The sequence below is a fragment of the Tauraco erythrolophus genome, chromosome 2, assembly GCF_009769465.1.
Source record: "Tauraco erythrolophus isolate bTauEry1 chromosome 2, bTauEry1.pri, whole genome shotgun sequence".
Classification (NCBI taxonomy): Eukaryota; Metazoa; Chordata; class Aves; order Musophagiformes; family Musophagidae; genus Tauraco; species Tauraco erythrolophus.
In genome coordinates, this window is record NC_141466.1 from 25,691,832 (window position 1) to 25,705,783 (window position 13,952).

General features: G+C 43.4%; 2 protein-coding genes across 3 annotated transcripts in view; both read left to right on the forward strand.

Annotated features, from left to right (window-relative positions):
* Positions 1 to 2,002, forward strand: part of PNISR (PNN interacting serine and arginine rich protein) — a 31,966-nt gene extending 29,964 nt beyond the window's left edge. The window contains 1 exon segment of the mRNA XM_086631277.1: positions 115 to 2,002. Within this exon segment, the coding sequence (XP_086487403.1) occupies positions 115 to 145 (31 nt within the window). The 3' untranslated portion in view covers positions 146 to 2,002.
* A 2,828-nt stretch (positions 2,003 to 4,830) lies between these two features.
* On the forward strand, positions 4,831 to 12,578 carry COQ3 (coenzyme Q3, methyltransferase). Of its 2 annotated transcripts, XM_086608166.1 has the most exons (8): positions 4,831 to 4,924; positions 5,261 to 5,297; positions 6,213 to 6,341; positions 7,371 to 7,523; positions 7,683 to 7,782; positions 9,381 to 9,623; positions 10,806 to 10,965; positions 12,382 to 12,578. In XM_086608166.1, the coding sequence occupies exons 1-8, from the start codon at positions 4,831 to 4,833 to the stop codon at positions 12,576 to 12,578; spliced, it is 1,113 nt and encodes a 370-aa protein (XP_086464292.1). The 2 variants fall into 2 exon arrangements, with proteins under 2 accessions (XP_086464292.1, XP_086464293.1); XM_086608167.1 differs by lacking the exon at positions 5,261 to 5,297 and having other exon boundaries at positions 6,218 to 6,341.
* The last annotated feature ends 1,374 nt before the right edge of the window (positions 12,579 to 13,952 follow it).

Consider the following 13,952-nt stretch of genomic DNA (forward strand, 5'->3'; position numbering starts at 1 on the left):
GTAACTTTGGAAAATCTTTTAAAACTATTAATTACTAAGCCTGAAGTGTGTGTGGGTTTGGGGGTCTTTTATTTTTTCCAATTAACTTTTTCCCCCTTTTCCTTTATTTTTCAGATCAACGACTCCTCTTCGTCGTAAACGCTGAGGAATTTATGGCACCAGTGCTATGACGTTTAAAAATTCCATGAGTTATAAAAGGCTTGTCTCATTATAGAGGCACATTGTGGCTATGTAGGTGAAACCAGAATCCTTTTTTTATCTGTAAATAGGTGTATTTTTTCCAAATGCTGCTCAGAATTAAATACCTAATAGGATTTCTTTGTATTACATTTTTTCAAGAACGGTAGTGCTTATTCAGAATATAAAACAGGCCATTCTCTTTCAGCTGTAATGTTCTTAAAATTACTATTGAATGTACTGTGATGTCAATAAAGCTCTTTAGTTCATTTTTTGTTTAAAATTCTTGCACCTGAATTTTGTGTTAAATTGTAGAAAGTACTTTTTAAAAAAAAAAAAAAGGAAAAGGCAGCTTTTTCAGTAAAGAAATTTTTAAAGTACTTGAAAAAAATTTTAACGTAAAACACTTGTCAAAATATGTAATCCATGGACATAATGAGATTAATCTATTGGGGGGTGTGGAAGAACAGAGAAAAGACATCTTATTTTTTCTTTAGATCTGTGTAATAGGGTTTTTTTTAATAACCTTTTATTTGGACTAGCAAGTAATATATGCTGTGTGTAAAATATGGGTCACTGTAATACAAGCTGTACCTAAACAGACTGAACCCCATTAGGAGTATGTGCGACTAACTGATCTTGTGTGGCAGTGTTAAGCTCTGGAACTATATTCCTCACCCAGTTTTCAGAGAGAACTTTCTGGATGTTCAGGAACAAGATGATTACAGGAACAAGACGCAGTATTTTAGATGTTTTTATGGAATATATTTATGAATGGCACTCAATACACATTAGAAAACTGACACTAGGTTAACTTTACATTTTGGCACATGCATTAAATGTGTAGTAAACATTAAAGCTGGTTATTTTTGTTAGTGTTATGAGAATTGTGATTCCTGTAAAGCTAATACATTGATTAGACAGCAATGTAACTGAAGTTTTGTTTTTAATAATCACCATAAAGTGAAAGAGGTCACTGATTACCTCCTCCTTCAGGAAATTGACCATTGCTGTTAGCAACATAAGTGTGAAATAATACTTGGTAAAACAAAACAACACTACACATCCCTAGGCCAGTGACTGTTACAGAAGAAGGTTAATTCAGAAAAAGATTGGAGATCTGTGCCTAGAAGGTCTGGTATGATGCCAATTGCGAAAAAGATAAAAGGCTTAACATCAAAGTGAGATCTCTTTGATGGCTGTATCTTCCAAGAAAAAAATACGCTAGTACAGGCAACTCGCAAAGCATGTCTTCACGAACAGATTAATCTGTTTAACTAAAATCAGAATTCAGCTATGCAGCATTTTCGCCACTGTAATTTTTTTTCATAAATTAGATGCAGAAGTAAACCGCTTCAGTGCAAAGAATCACATTTTAACTACATGTTTATTAAGCAAGCTAATGGCTGGTGAATACATGCATGTTTATCAAAACACCGTTAGAGAGAAATAATTTATCAGTTACAAATAACGTACCCCCCCATAAATCCTTTTACCTAGAGTAAGCTGTCGTACCTGTTAGCGAAATAAGGCATAATTTGCAACACACTACTTTTACTTCCATTTGTGTGGATATAAGTAACGAATTGTTGGTCCAACCTCAGTACACTACTGGCTCTTGGTAAAAGTGAGGACTTTTCAAAAAGGAGGTAGCGTAACAGTTCAGGTGCCTTAGAAGGATGTCTTTTGAGAGAAAGAAACTAGAGTTAAGTTGAAGAAAAGCTATTGAGGAATACAGTTTCCATGATGCATTGAACTTTGATTTTCAGTTCAGATTTTATATTCTCTGTCTAATAATAAAAAAGATTGTGTATGAAAAGCTTTATCTACTCTGCCAACAACTGGAATTCTGTCACTTCCTGTAAATATGAAGATTATTTTTCTGACACAAATGCACTTACATGGGTAGTGACTGTATGCCAATAAAAAGAGCATACGATCTCTGTATTTAACTGTTTCAGAAATCTTACTAAACGGCATACTCAGCACACCAGTAATGAAAAATGCATTGGTACTACGTCAGCTCCACAGACATTAGGCTTCTTCATGTCTTAGTAACTCCCTTATGAATGTTTTCTGATGGCAAAGGCTAAAATAACATCCAGGCTTTAATTCCATACATATGAAATGATCTTAAATTACAACATGTGCAAATATATACAAAAATGGGAATGTATCTTTTTGGAAAAGTCTAAATTGGGTTATTGCTCCATTCTTTTACATTTTAAAATAAACACTGAAAAAATATTTATTTCAGTGCACCGCAGGAAAGCAAGACAAACAATTTCGAATGAAATTATTTTTTAATAAATAAGGGATGGTGTGGAATCAAGTGAAAAATGGTTTCCATGCAAATTGTTTTGAAGATGAATGCAATACCACCGAGGTACCCGTTACACCATCTAAGAACAGGAACCAGCTGTGGCCATGGATAGACCAATAAAGAGTAGTTGGGTAAAACATTCTAATTTTGAAGACTGAGCAACTACACACTTTTTGAAATATGGCATAATAACTGGTTTGGGAAAAAAAAATCTGTTGTCATTTGTGTCATTGAGGCCCTGTCTTGCAGGAGAGGTTAGAGCCTAGGCTGCTGCTTTTAACTCCTGTTATCATAAAATCTGTGTTTAATAATAGAAAAATGGAATAGCTACCTCTGGTTTAAAACCAGTTAACCCATTAAGTAAAATACTTGCCAGTGTGCACATATTTAATTGCTTGTCACTACGTTTTTTTTAAATCACAAATATAGAAGCAATGGCAACGTGAGGATTGGCTCGCTCTCTCCAGATTTTGCCTTGGCTTTGCTAAATAAATGAAAAGTAATTAATTTGCATAAGTAATATGCAGAAGCACACTTTGAAGGAGGGCTTAGTTTTGTGTCTTAGGGAGACTGTGAGTGTTAGCATAAAGGATTTCTTTGAGCTCTTGTTTTTTCAGTAGCTTTGAGGTGTTATTAATGACTCCGAAGTCCACTGCATCGTGAGCTTTCCCAGGTGGAGCATAGGTGAGCGGAGAAGCAGTGCACATACACGCTCAGCAGGTTTGCCCTGTATTTAATTGCTGCCGAGACAAGCTGCTTTTGAGGCCTTTTAGTAGCCCTTATTTAGCTTTTTTTAACAAAAAAAAAGTCCAAACTTTAAGTATGAGATGAATTACAGTGTATTTACAGGAGGCCTGTAAATGGGCAGGTTTCAAGCAGTGAGGGTTGTAGCACTGAGCAAGGTCAGTTCACAACACGGACTGTCATGAGAGGGAAGAGTGAGCGAACCAGGACATGTCACACTACTCCAAACCTCCTGCTGCCTGGAGGGTGCTCCTGGCCCTGGCTTTGTGCAGGTCGTGCCTCCCGCCTGCCGATGCCGGCGTCTACACGGCTGGGCAGGGAACCTGGCCACTGCCATCATCTCCCTGGTAAGCACAGGACTGCTGCCAGCTGCTGCTCTCGTGGCTAAACTTTGCCTTGGGGTAAGATCGGTGGTGCTCCCCACCATTCCCTTCCAGCAGCTTTGGGTTTCATGGGACTTTCTCTTGAGACCTGCAGCTCAACAGTGTCAGAAAACAATCGTTTTTTAAAACTGGTGTAATTCTTTACCATTTAAGCATGTTAAACTGGGTCACCACGAGGATCTGAAAATGCCAAAGCCAGCCAAGGGGAAAGAGGAGGGGAAGAAGAGCTCCTTGCGTCTACATCAGCCCTGAACAGCCAGAGGTGCTGGCGGTGGCTTACGGTTCAAACTCCTCAACCGAAGCTCAGTCTGGGGCTCTGGGAAGCAGCGCAAGGAAGGGGGAAGGCAGCCCTGTCCCTCCTGGGCCACAGCCCGGACTTCGTAAATTGTGGCAGCGGCATCTGCAACAGGCAGCAGCAAACCAGCCTGGATGGTTCCCAAGAGGACGCGCTCAGGAGTTTGCCTCAAGCCCAACCGTTTTGGGGCCCCAAGAGCTCTGCTCCACGCCACAGACAGGTAGCGCGGGCTGTTGGGTATCGCTTCTCTCCTGTGCTTCTCTTCTCCCAGAAGTGAGGAGTCTTGTAATTTGGGCCCTCCCCTGCAAGTCCAGCGTCACTTGGTAATAAAAGAGACGGAGAGCTGATGGCTAATCACTGCGTTATCCAAAAAAAGCTTCCGCTGCAGGACTGTTTCTTGTTCCAAGGCATGCAAGGATCAGGTCCGTATGCAGGAGTAAGGGGGCATAAATTTAAATAAAATCACTGTGTTCATTTTCAGCAGAGCTTCCAGGTGAAGCCATGGCGAGGGCAGGGTAAAAAAGTGAGTTTTCTTGACCATTGTACTATGACTTAGTAAGCTGGAATCCTTTTTATTTAAAAAAAAAAATGGTCTGGCCAGCGTTTTGTTTCGCTTCCCTTACATTATATAAAATAAATGTTCATAAAATTTTGATAATAAGCATCTACAAATAAATTTTACAAAATATTCTAAACGGGGGCGTTGCCCACGGCCAGGCCCGGCGCAGAGCGGCCCCGCGGGGCTGCAGCGCCTCGCCCGAGCCCCCGGAGCCCCCACACCGCCTGAGGCGGAACCAGCCTTCCCGCCGCCCGCCCCGAGGGGCAACCGGCACCGCGTCGCCACCGCACGCCCGGCGCCGGGAGCGGGGCGGGGCGAGCGCGGCGCGGCGGCGGTGGCGGCCGCGGCGATGTGGGGCGGCGGCGGGGCGGCCCGCACCCGCGCCCTCACCCGCGCCCTCGGGCGCCGGCGGGCAGTGGCCGCGCTGCCGGGGGCTGCGGGCGGTGAGCAGGCGGGCGGAGGCGGCGGGCGAGCGGGAGGGAGGGAGGGAGGGAGGGAGGAAAGGGCTTCGGGCCCAGCCCGGCCCGGTGCCTGCAGGCGGCGAGGCCCGGCCGGCCCGCGTCGACCCCGCGGCTGAGGCGGCCAACGCCAGGTTGTTCCTGGCAGCGTCCCGGGCTCGGCGTCCCGGCGGCGGCCTGCCTCCGTTCCGCTGCCGGCGCGGCAGGGGCGCGGCAGCCTCGGCCTTCCCCACCCGGGTGCGCGGCGTTCGTGCTCGCAGCGGCGCCGGTAGCGCCACGCCAGCCGCCCGCCGCCCGCCAGGCCTTGTGTGTGTGCGGCAGCTCCGGGTGGGCTTTCCACGCCTCCAGCGGAGCTCTCCCACGGGAGGTGTCCTCCTCCCCCCCGCCCCCCGCCACCTCCTTCGCAGCCCCTCAGCCCAGAGGCGCCTGCAAGTCCCTCCGTCGCTCGCTGTGGCCTAAAGCCACCGTCGGGGGGCCGTTACCGTGGTCGCGGCGAGGTGCTGCTGTGGTGTGGGGCTGCTGGTGACCGGGCAGCGGCCGGGTGGCGGAGAGCTTGTGCTAGCGCCCGGAGAGCCGAGCCCTGTGCTGGCGAAGCAGGCCGGGAGAACGGCGTTCCCTTAAGGCCCTGTCCTTCGCCTGTCTCCGCACCGTCTGGTCAGGTTTTCTTACTTGTTTCCTTACCAATTCATACGGTACAAAATGAGTGTGCAGCTATGTATTCCTTATTTCAGTGTGTAAGGAAACAGGAATGGGAGCCCTGTGTTGATAACTCTGTGTGTGTGTGTGTATGCACAATTTAGAATCATAGAGTGGTTTGAGTTGGAAAGGACCTCAAAGATCATCTAGTTCCAACCCCATGGAACAGATGGGCAGAGACACCCTCCACTACACCAGGTTGCCCAAAGGCTCATCCAGCCTGGCCTTGAACACTTTCAGGGATGGGGCATCTACAACTTCTTCGGGCAAACTTGTGATCAGAGTAAACGTTTTGGTGAAATTCTCACTAACAACCATTTCAGCTGCATGAAAAGTGCCTTTTCATTCAGGCTCTGAAAAATGTCATCGTACGTAATGTGGGAAGTACTGGGGTGATGAACTAGCATATGCTGTTATGTTTAATCCCCATGCACTCCCAAAGTACCATAGGGAGTAAACATCTAAAGATCTGCATGGTTAGTGGTGGTGGTCTAGAGCAGCGTTGTTAAACTAGGTCTTTTGCCTGTGAGCTCTCATAAAGCTGATGTTCTCTGTTCGGTCGCCTTTCTCTTATTTATGCAGATGACCATGCTGATCTGTCTTTTCAGACAGGCCTGAGAGGTGCCTGTTGGAACTACAGCTGGAAAATGCAGCTGAAATCCAGTAGTACCCTACCTGTCTCTCTGACTGAAATAAAAAGCAGCACGTAAGTATTGTATCTAAAATAATCCTATGTGACGAGGACTATCGTCTTCTCTAGCAATTTAATTTTACTTTGTGACAGTGTCACATGAAGTAATTTTTAAATCTTCAAGTATTTAAATGTTTGCTATGGCCTATTTTTGTTTTACTAATGGTGAACTTAAAAATTGCGAGCATCCAGCCGTCTATTCTGGAAGATATGTTGCACGTACAGTGCATAAAATCTGTTTTTAATCAAGTATAACTAGAATCTCTAAAGGAACATGAGGGCTCAACATGAGCCACCAATGTGCGCTGGCAGCCCAGAAAGCCAGCCGTATCCTGGGCTGCATCAAAAGAAGCATGGCCAGCAGGTCGATGGAGGTGATTCTGCCCCTCTGCTCTGCTCTCGTGAGACCCCACCTGGAATACTGTGTTCAGCTCTTGAGGCCCCAGCACAAGAAGGACATGGAGCTGCTGGAGCGGGTCCAGAGGAGGGCCACGAAGATGATCAGAGGGCTGGAACACCTCTGCTATGAAGACAGGCTGAGAGAGTTGGGGCTGTTCAGCCTGGAGAAGAGAAGGTTCCGGGGTGATCTTATAGCAGCTTTCCAGTACCTAAAGAAGAGGGCCTACAGGAAAGCTGGAGAGGGACTTTTTACAAGGGCATTTAGTGATAGGACAAGGAGCAATGGATTTAAATTGAAAGAGGGCAGATTTAGATTAAATATAAGGAAGAAATTTTTCCCTCAGAGGGTGGTGAGGCAGTGGAACAGGTTGCCCAGAGAAGTTGTAGATGCCCCATCCCTGGAAGTGTTCAAGGCCAGGTTGGATGAGGCTTTGGGCAAGCTGGTGTAGCGGAGGGTTTCCCTGCCCATGGCAGGGGGGTTGGAACTAGATGATCTTTGAGGTCCCTTCCAACTCTAACCGTTCTATGATTCTATGAGATTTATCTCTGTTTATTTTCTGACCTTGCAGAATTTGTTTTTTCCCTTATTTCAGCTGACATGAAATATTGGTATTAGTTTCATGACATTCAACTTTTGTTATTCAGGCTCACTGCGAAGAGACTTTCCAGCACTTCACACTCATCAGTGGATTCCAAGGAAATGAAAAAATTCCAGCTCTTTGCGGATAAGTGGTGGGATGAAGAAGGAGAATATTCAGCCCTTCATTCTATGAATGATATTAGAGTGCCGTTTATTAGGTATGGCTTTGAACATGGATTTTTCTATAGGTACTGTTTCTGCGCAGCCTGAGAAAACACTGTAAAAGAAAAACAATTACCAGCACTTAAGATCACTGCGTATCGCATCTTCTAAATCACCTCAAGTGTTTGCCCTTCATCACGTCCCTTCTCTTTCAGAGATACTCTACTGAGCATGAGTAGCAATTATCATCTGGGAAACCCACTTTCTGGAGTGAAGATTCTCGACGTTGGCTGTGGCGGTGGACTGCTAAGTGAGGTAAGAAAGAGTGTGCTCCGGTTTCTCTTGTTAAAAAGTGTACAAAGTACTGGAATTGCTTTACTTTTACATTGCTTAATTTCTGATCCTCCAAGCAGGAGCTTTTCTCTTCTATGATCTAGTAGTTACTGAATGTTTTGGAGCGCAGTGCGTTCTACAAACCACATGGGATGTTAGGTTAGCGTAGCGGTGGTGGTTTACATAAAGGAGGGATTTGGTAAGGAGAAATTCCAAAATTCTGAGGTTCATCAGAAAAGTAAGACTTCAAACACTGTAAAGAAAAGGAGAGGGGAAAAATGATGTAAAAGCCTTTGAGTATTGCTCTGGGCAGTCACAGTGTAACAACATTTTCTTTCTTTTTTTTTTTTTTCTTTGTTTAATTTAAGAGCCTAGGCAAGAATACTTTAATCAGACAATCCTCGTTACCAAAGAAGTGTTTTCTGTTATAAACTTGTTCTTACAGGTTCATTTATTTGAATTGCTTATCTTCATTTTTTTTATATCTGGGGTGGGGATTCACACCTTTGCTTTGATCTCATGGGAAAAGCATGGAATAATGTCAAACACCTGAGACATACCTCTCATCTGTCGAGGAGACTCTCCTGGTACAAGGGCTGATGTTACAGCTGCTTCCCGAGGAGTCTGCACGAACTTGGGACTGAGAAGTAGCTATTTGTGGTGGAACCCTTTGGCCGCACAGGCTCCGAACAGTGCTGTATCCTGTTAACAGACTAAGGATGGTTTGTGAATTTAGGATTACAGATCTGGCTGACTTACTCTGGGAACTTCATCAGCATCTGAAACGAGGTGTTACAAAGGGGCCTGAATCCCTCCCCGTGTGGGTGTTCTGTTTTTTTGTTTTGTTTTATTTTATTCTGAGCAAAATCCTGTAGTCTTGTGAGAGCCTGTTCTCAGGCCAGGCTGGCAAAACTGGTGTGCTGTGTCACCTTCTCAGGCTGAACAACTGGTGAATTTCAGGTTGGAATAACACACAAGTGGTCATGTTCTGCAGCCTGTTTCAGTTTCAGAAGAGGTGATGGCTGAGGTGTTAACCTATGAGTAAGAAGACACTGGAGAAACTTGAGTGACAGCCAAGCCTGATGCTATCCTGGTAAACATCAGTGTTTAGTTCTCAGCAGTGAGAAAGTCCCCGAGATAATCACGTATTAAGTAACCATTAAAAAGATATGAGGATTTACCATTACAGGTGGATGTTGAAGAAAGTAATGACAGTAATTAAATATGGCATTGTTTTCCCCCCTTTTGTTTTTCCTCTATCGGAGGGTAATAGTGGAGGAAATCTTTATTTGGTATAACAAAATGGTTCCAGAACAATTTATTCTAAAAGACAATTTAAATGTGTACATTCGAGTGTACAATTTTCTAAGAAAATTAGCACCACCTCCCTCAAATCTAAGGATTTTATTGCTTTAATAAACATTTAAAATAAAACCACTGGATCCAAACTCATCATTTACTGTTTTTTGTCTTATTCTCTGGTAGGTGTTTTCTGCATCATCTGTGGACCTTGCAAAGTTGCAGAAACTTTTAAGTAAATTGTTTTCATGCAGACAATAAATTATACTCTGTATTATTAGCCTCTAGGTAGACTGGGAGCTTCAGTTACTGGAATCGATCCTCTGGAGGACAACATTAGAACAGCAGATCAGCACAAGTCATTTGATCCAGTCCTGGCCAAGAGAATACAGTACAAGACCAGTTCACTGGAGGAGATTGTAGAAGAGTCTATGGAAACCTTTGATGTAATTGTAGCTTCTGAAGTAGTGGAGCATGTGGCTGACCTTGAAATGTTTATCAAGTGTTGCTCTCAGGTGTTAAAGGTAAGAGAGTTTTTGCCTTCGTTATTGGGAATGTTTATTCTCTGTTATTATTAAGGCTTTCATTGGAAGGCAGGTGAAAACATCTAAATTTGCATTCGTTCCTCCGCCTTGAAGTGCTTGAGATCTGAATCATACTCCTGAGGTGCCTTCTGTTCTCCTCCACAATGCAAGTACATCTTCCCAACTTCAGTAACTAAAGAGGAGGTTTATTTCCCCAACTCTGCCTTAGGAGAGCGTTAATGGCATCCCCTAGCATTGCAGTGTTGCTTTGCATCAAGCCCTTAAGAAATCTGGTTGCATCTGATACCACCCAGGTGAGAGAAAACGTGGCAGTGCTGCTGTAGATGGATGGCTGTGGCTCACACTGCCTTGGAACTGACTGCAGTGATGTTTCTGATTCACAAGATTTTGTTGCAGCTCTAGCATCGTATTAGACGTTCTCCTGGATTGCTTTCAAAGCAATCATAGTTATGCTTGGAGAGAACTGGGTGTTGTTTTGTTCCTCTTGATGTTATTTCATTTGCAAAGAAGGATGGTAGGCCCAGTACACAAGCCACAGCTCTCCGTTAATCTCTTGATTTATTATTCTGGTCCTCCGAAGGAATATAGATTATTTGAATGGAACCTGGTTAATTTTCAGCCTTTTAGGGACACGGAAATAATCCTTTGTTTCTACCAAACAGTCTCTTTAAGTACTTAGAATTCATTCTGGCTTTCTTTTTTGACCCTGTAATCATTACAAAAAGTATGGCATTCAACAGTCTCAAAAATGAAGCAGTATTGCACATTTTACTTCAGTTTTAATTTAAAAAAAAGTGTTTCTTTTTACAATAGGTATTGTATATACCTTAATACCTTTTATTTATCCATTTCCTGAGCAATGTTGCATTGTAAGTGACTTGGTTAGATGTTTTTTGGGCACGGAAATGGTTTTCAGACCTCCAAGACTTTGATTATGTAGATTCTTTGAGGACTGATGAGTCGTACTGTTAGAACATTATATTCTTTATTGTCTTTAAACGGTAAACTTGTAAATACCTATCCTGGGATGAAATTAGTTCTTGCTCTTGCAGCACATAGACTTGTAGATAGACAAATTATGTATTTTAATGCAATTAAATTCAGAATTTTTTTTAAAAAATAACTATTCTTTTAATTGAACATTTTGATCTTTTTAATTAGCCTGAAGGTTCTTTATTCATTACTACAATCAATAGAACGCAGTTGTCCTATGTCCTGGGAATTGTGGTTGCAGAAAAAATAATAGGCATTGTACCAGAAGGAACACATGAGTGGGAGAAGTTTGTTACCCCCGAAGAGCTGGAGCGCCTTCTGGAATCAAGTAAGTTCCAGGCCAGATGATGGGAATGCAGAGAGAGATCCAGTTCTCCCTGTAGAAACGTCAAGGGGATGAGCTAGGTGGGGTGAATGCTAGCAACAATACACAGCCTTTCCGTGTGAGTTACCAGTCATATATTATAATTTCTGATTTAAAGACATGACTGCTGACTGGATTTTGCATAAAATAAACTACGTGGAGTCCTGGAAACGCAGCGATTACTCAAACAAAATCACTGTTACAGTTACCCTCTGTTTGATAGCCTAAATGAAAATTCCAAGGTTTTCCATCCTGTTCTGGTGTCAGAATGTACACTCTGAAGTGGTTCATATGCTCTAGGTCAGATTTGAGAAAATAACTGCATTGGCACTCCAGAGCTGCACTGCTGCCACTGCATTGTTTGTCATCTTCCCCCTGGGAGAAGGCGTTCTTATTGTTGGTTGCTACTCCATGTTCTTTATTCATACTATGTTACTAAAAGATTTCTTCAAAAACGCAAAGATGAAACCTACCACAAATTCATTAGTCAGTTCTTGAGAAACTATATAATGCTGATTTGAAGAAATAAGTGAATTGCCCTACTTTGATTACTTTTAAAATAGACAGAGCACTGAGCTGGGAAGAGTTTTGCCCATTGCCCTCCTTCCCTGCAGATGTTGTAAAACCTTCTTACTAAATATTTCACTTTGTTTTAGTTCACTGTTAAAGAAGCCGAAGTATGAGTTGAGCTGTTCTCTGGGCAAGGTCTTTTCCTGGCACTTTGCAATGCTTGCGTAAGGAACACGGCTAACACCAGTTCACATGCTGGTTTCTGTTCTCCCTTCAAAACGAGAAGCAGGTGCAGTGGAGTGATGTGTTTTGGTAGAGTGTTTGTTTTCTGACTTCCCTCCTGAATCCTGCTGGGACACGGCAGGGCCATGCAGCAAACTGTGTGCTGCTCAGCAAGGATGCTAGATCACTCTTCGCTTGCACTGAGTCCTTGATGGCATTCTTCTGCCTCTTACATTTTCCATTCCTAAGGGGAATCTAATTACAAAGACATGCTTAGATTTTGATTTTGAAGTATGTGGTGTCAGTCTGAAGAGCGTCTCCACCTACCAGTCACCCAGATGTGGTGGTGTGAAGCTGAGGTGTCTAGCGTACCGCTTTGCAAGTGGCTCACGGTACACGCAGCACGCTCGCGGTACGTGGCCTGGCACAGAGCTGTGGCTGCTGCTGCCAACAGCAGGACCTGCTGTCACCAGCGATGCCAGTTCCCGCTGCTCGTGGTGGTGTCTGGCAGAGGCCGGCTCGTGAGGCCCTGCTCCCTGGCATGGAGGAGGAAGCGTGTTTCAGACCTGCTGTTCTAAAGGGTTTGATGTTGTGGAGACTTAAAGTATTTAAGAACATCAGTTGATTTATGGCTTCTTTCTTTTCTAGATGGCTTTTCAGTCAAGACTGTGAATGGGATGTTGTATAATCCCCTTTCGGGATCGTGGAGCTGGATGGGAAGCACGAGTGTTAACTACGCAATGCACGCTGTGAAATCTGGGGCGCGGGGGCAGCCGAGCCTGACAAATGCCCAGTCAGAGGTGGAGAGTGAACAGCCCTCAGCCACCCCTGGCACTGCCGTGTGATGGATGTGTGGTGAGGGACTGCTACCAGGAACAGAAAAGAAGATTTTACCCAGGTGGACATAATAAAACCTTTTGTAACAACAAGCTCGCTGTTTGCATTCATAGTGCTTATGCTATTTTGGCCAAATATTTTGGGGCAGTCTCAGTGAAAAACAAGTACCCATTACCTCAGGAATCTTTTAAGATTGAAATAAGCAAAGCTTTTAAAGGTGTTTTTATAAGAAAGTAGTTTCAAATTGTTAGACAGAGAAATGCAAATTACTCTGTCGGTAGCTTGGAGGAAGCTCTTATATGTGATGCCATTTTTCAGTCCTACCAGGAAAACTCAAATCTCCATAGAATAATAGCTTAAATGTAGAATGAGTTAAAAACCACGATGATGTATGATAAATAAAATGCCTTAGGTATTTCAGTTACTCAACTCAGTTAAAATATATGAAACACTTAAAACCCACAAACACTTGTTTCTATATTGTGCCTTCTCCTGAGAGGAGGAAAGAAAAAAAAAGAGCAGGAAACCTTTACTGTCACGTCATGCTATTTCTACAGCTGACGTGAGCTAACTGGGTGGTGGAAGAAGATTCTCCTAGACCAGAGTGCCTCAGCTGTCAGAAGCCCCCTCACCATAAAGGTACTGGTAGCTGTGCCTGTTAGTTCAGTTTTCTCCCTCTGCCCAAATAAACGGAAGTAAAGTTGCAGGTAAAATTTTACGAAGCAACCAGAGCTTTATGCTAGAAGGATGATACGTTAGCAGTCTGTCCTAGAATTGAAGTGCCGTATCTGCTCAGTCTCAAAGTCCTAGTGCCAGGTTACGGAAAAGTGTTGTTCTACAGTGAAACAGGACTTGGTAAATAAAATGTCTTCTGTGTGCCCATGGCTCGCTCTCTTTCCTTCTCTCTTCTTTTTCTTTCAGCTTCTGTACAGGTAGAGAGGTGGCCTGGCTGTGTTTGCAGGGACGAAAATGACACTTCTTTGTTCTTTTATTTTCTTTCTCTTTTTTTTTTTTTTCTGTTGTTGCTTGTGCATTTCTCCTGCTGTAGAGGTTTGGTGGGCTAAATTGCTGTTTTGCATGTTTGCATTCTTGCTGCTTTGCTGTATCTGCATGTTGCCTTGGGATTCAAGTTTCATGATGGATCTGATGATGTCTGGAAGAATATAGTTAATTTATAATGGAAATAATAGTAATTGATAGACTAAATTAAGACTAAAAATTATTTTCTAGTGTGATCATTTCCATGACAGTAAGTTCTGCTTCGTAATATTTGGGCTATAGCTTGGCTTTGAGAGAAGATTAATCTTGCAGAGCTCAACGATGAGAAGTCCCTACGTCAATAAGAAAATTTTTCCAAAAGTTCATCAGTTGAAGCGATCTAA

Bases quoted from the DNA above. Each gene is read 5' to 3' on its own strand.
- COQ3 (XM_086608166.1), top strand. From the start codon at position 4,831: ATGTGGGGCGGCGGCGGGGCGGCCCGCACCCGCGCCCTCACCCGCGCC. The intron at 4,925-5,260 runs GTGAGCAGGCGG...TGTGTGCGGCAG, and splicing joins GCTGCCGGGGGCTGCGGGCG to CTCCGGGTGGGCTTTCCACG. The intron at 10,966-12,381 runs GTAAGTTCCAGG...TTTCTTTTCTAG, and splicing joins GGAGCGCCTTCTGGAATCAA to ATGGCTTTTCAGTCAAGACT.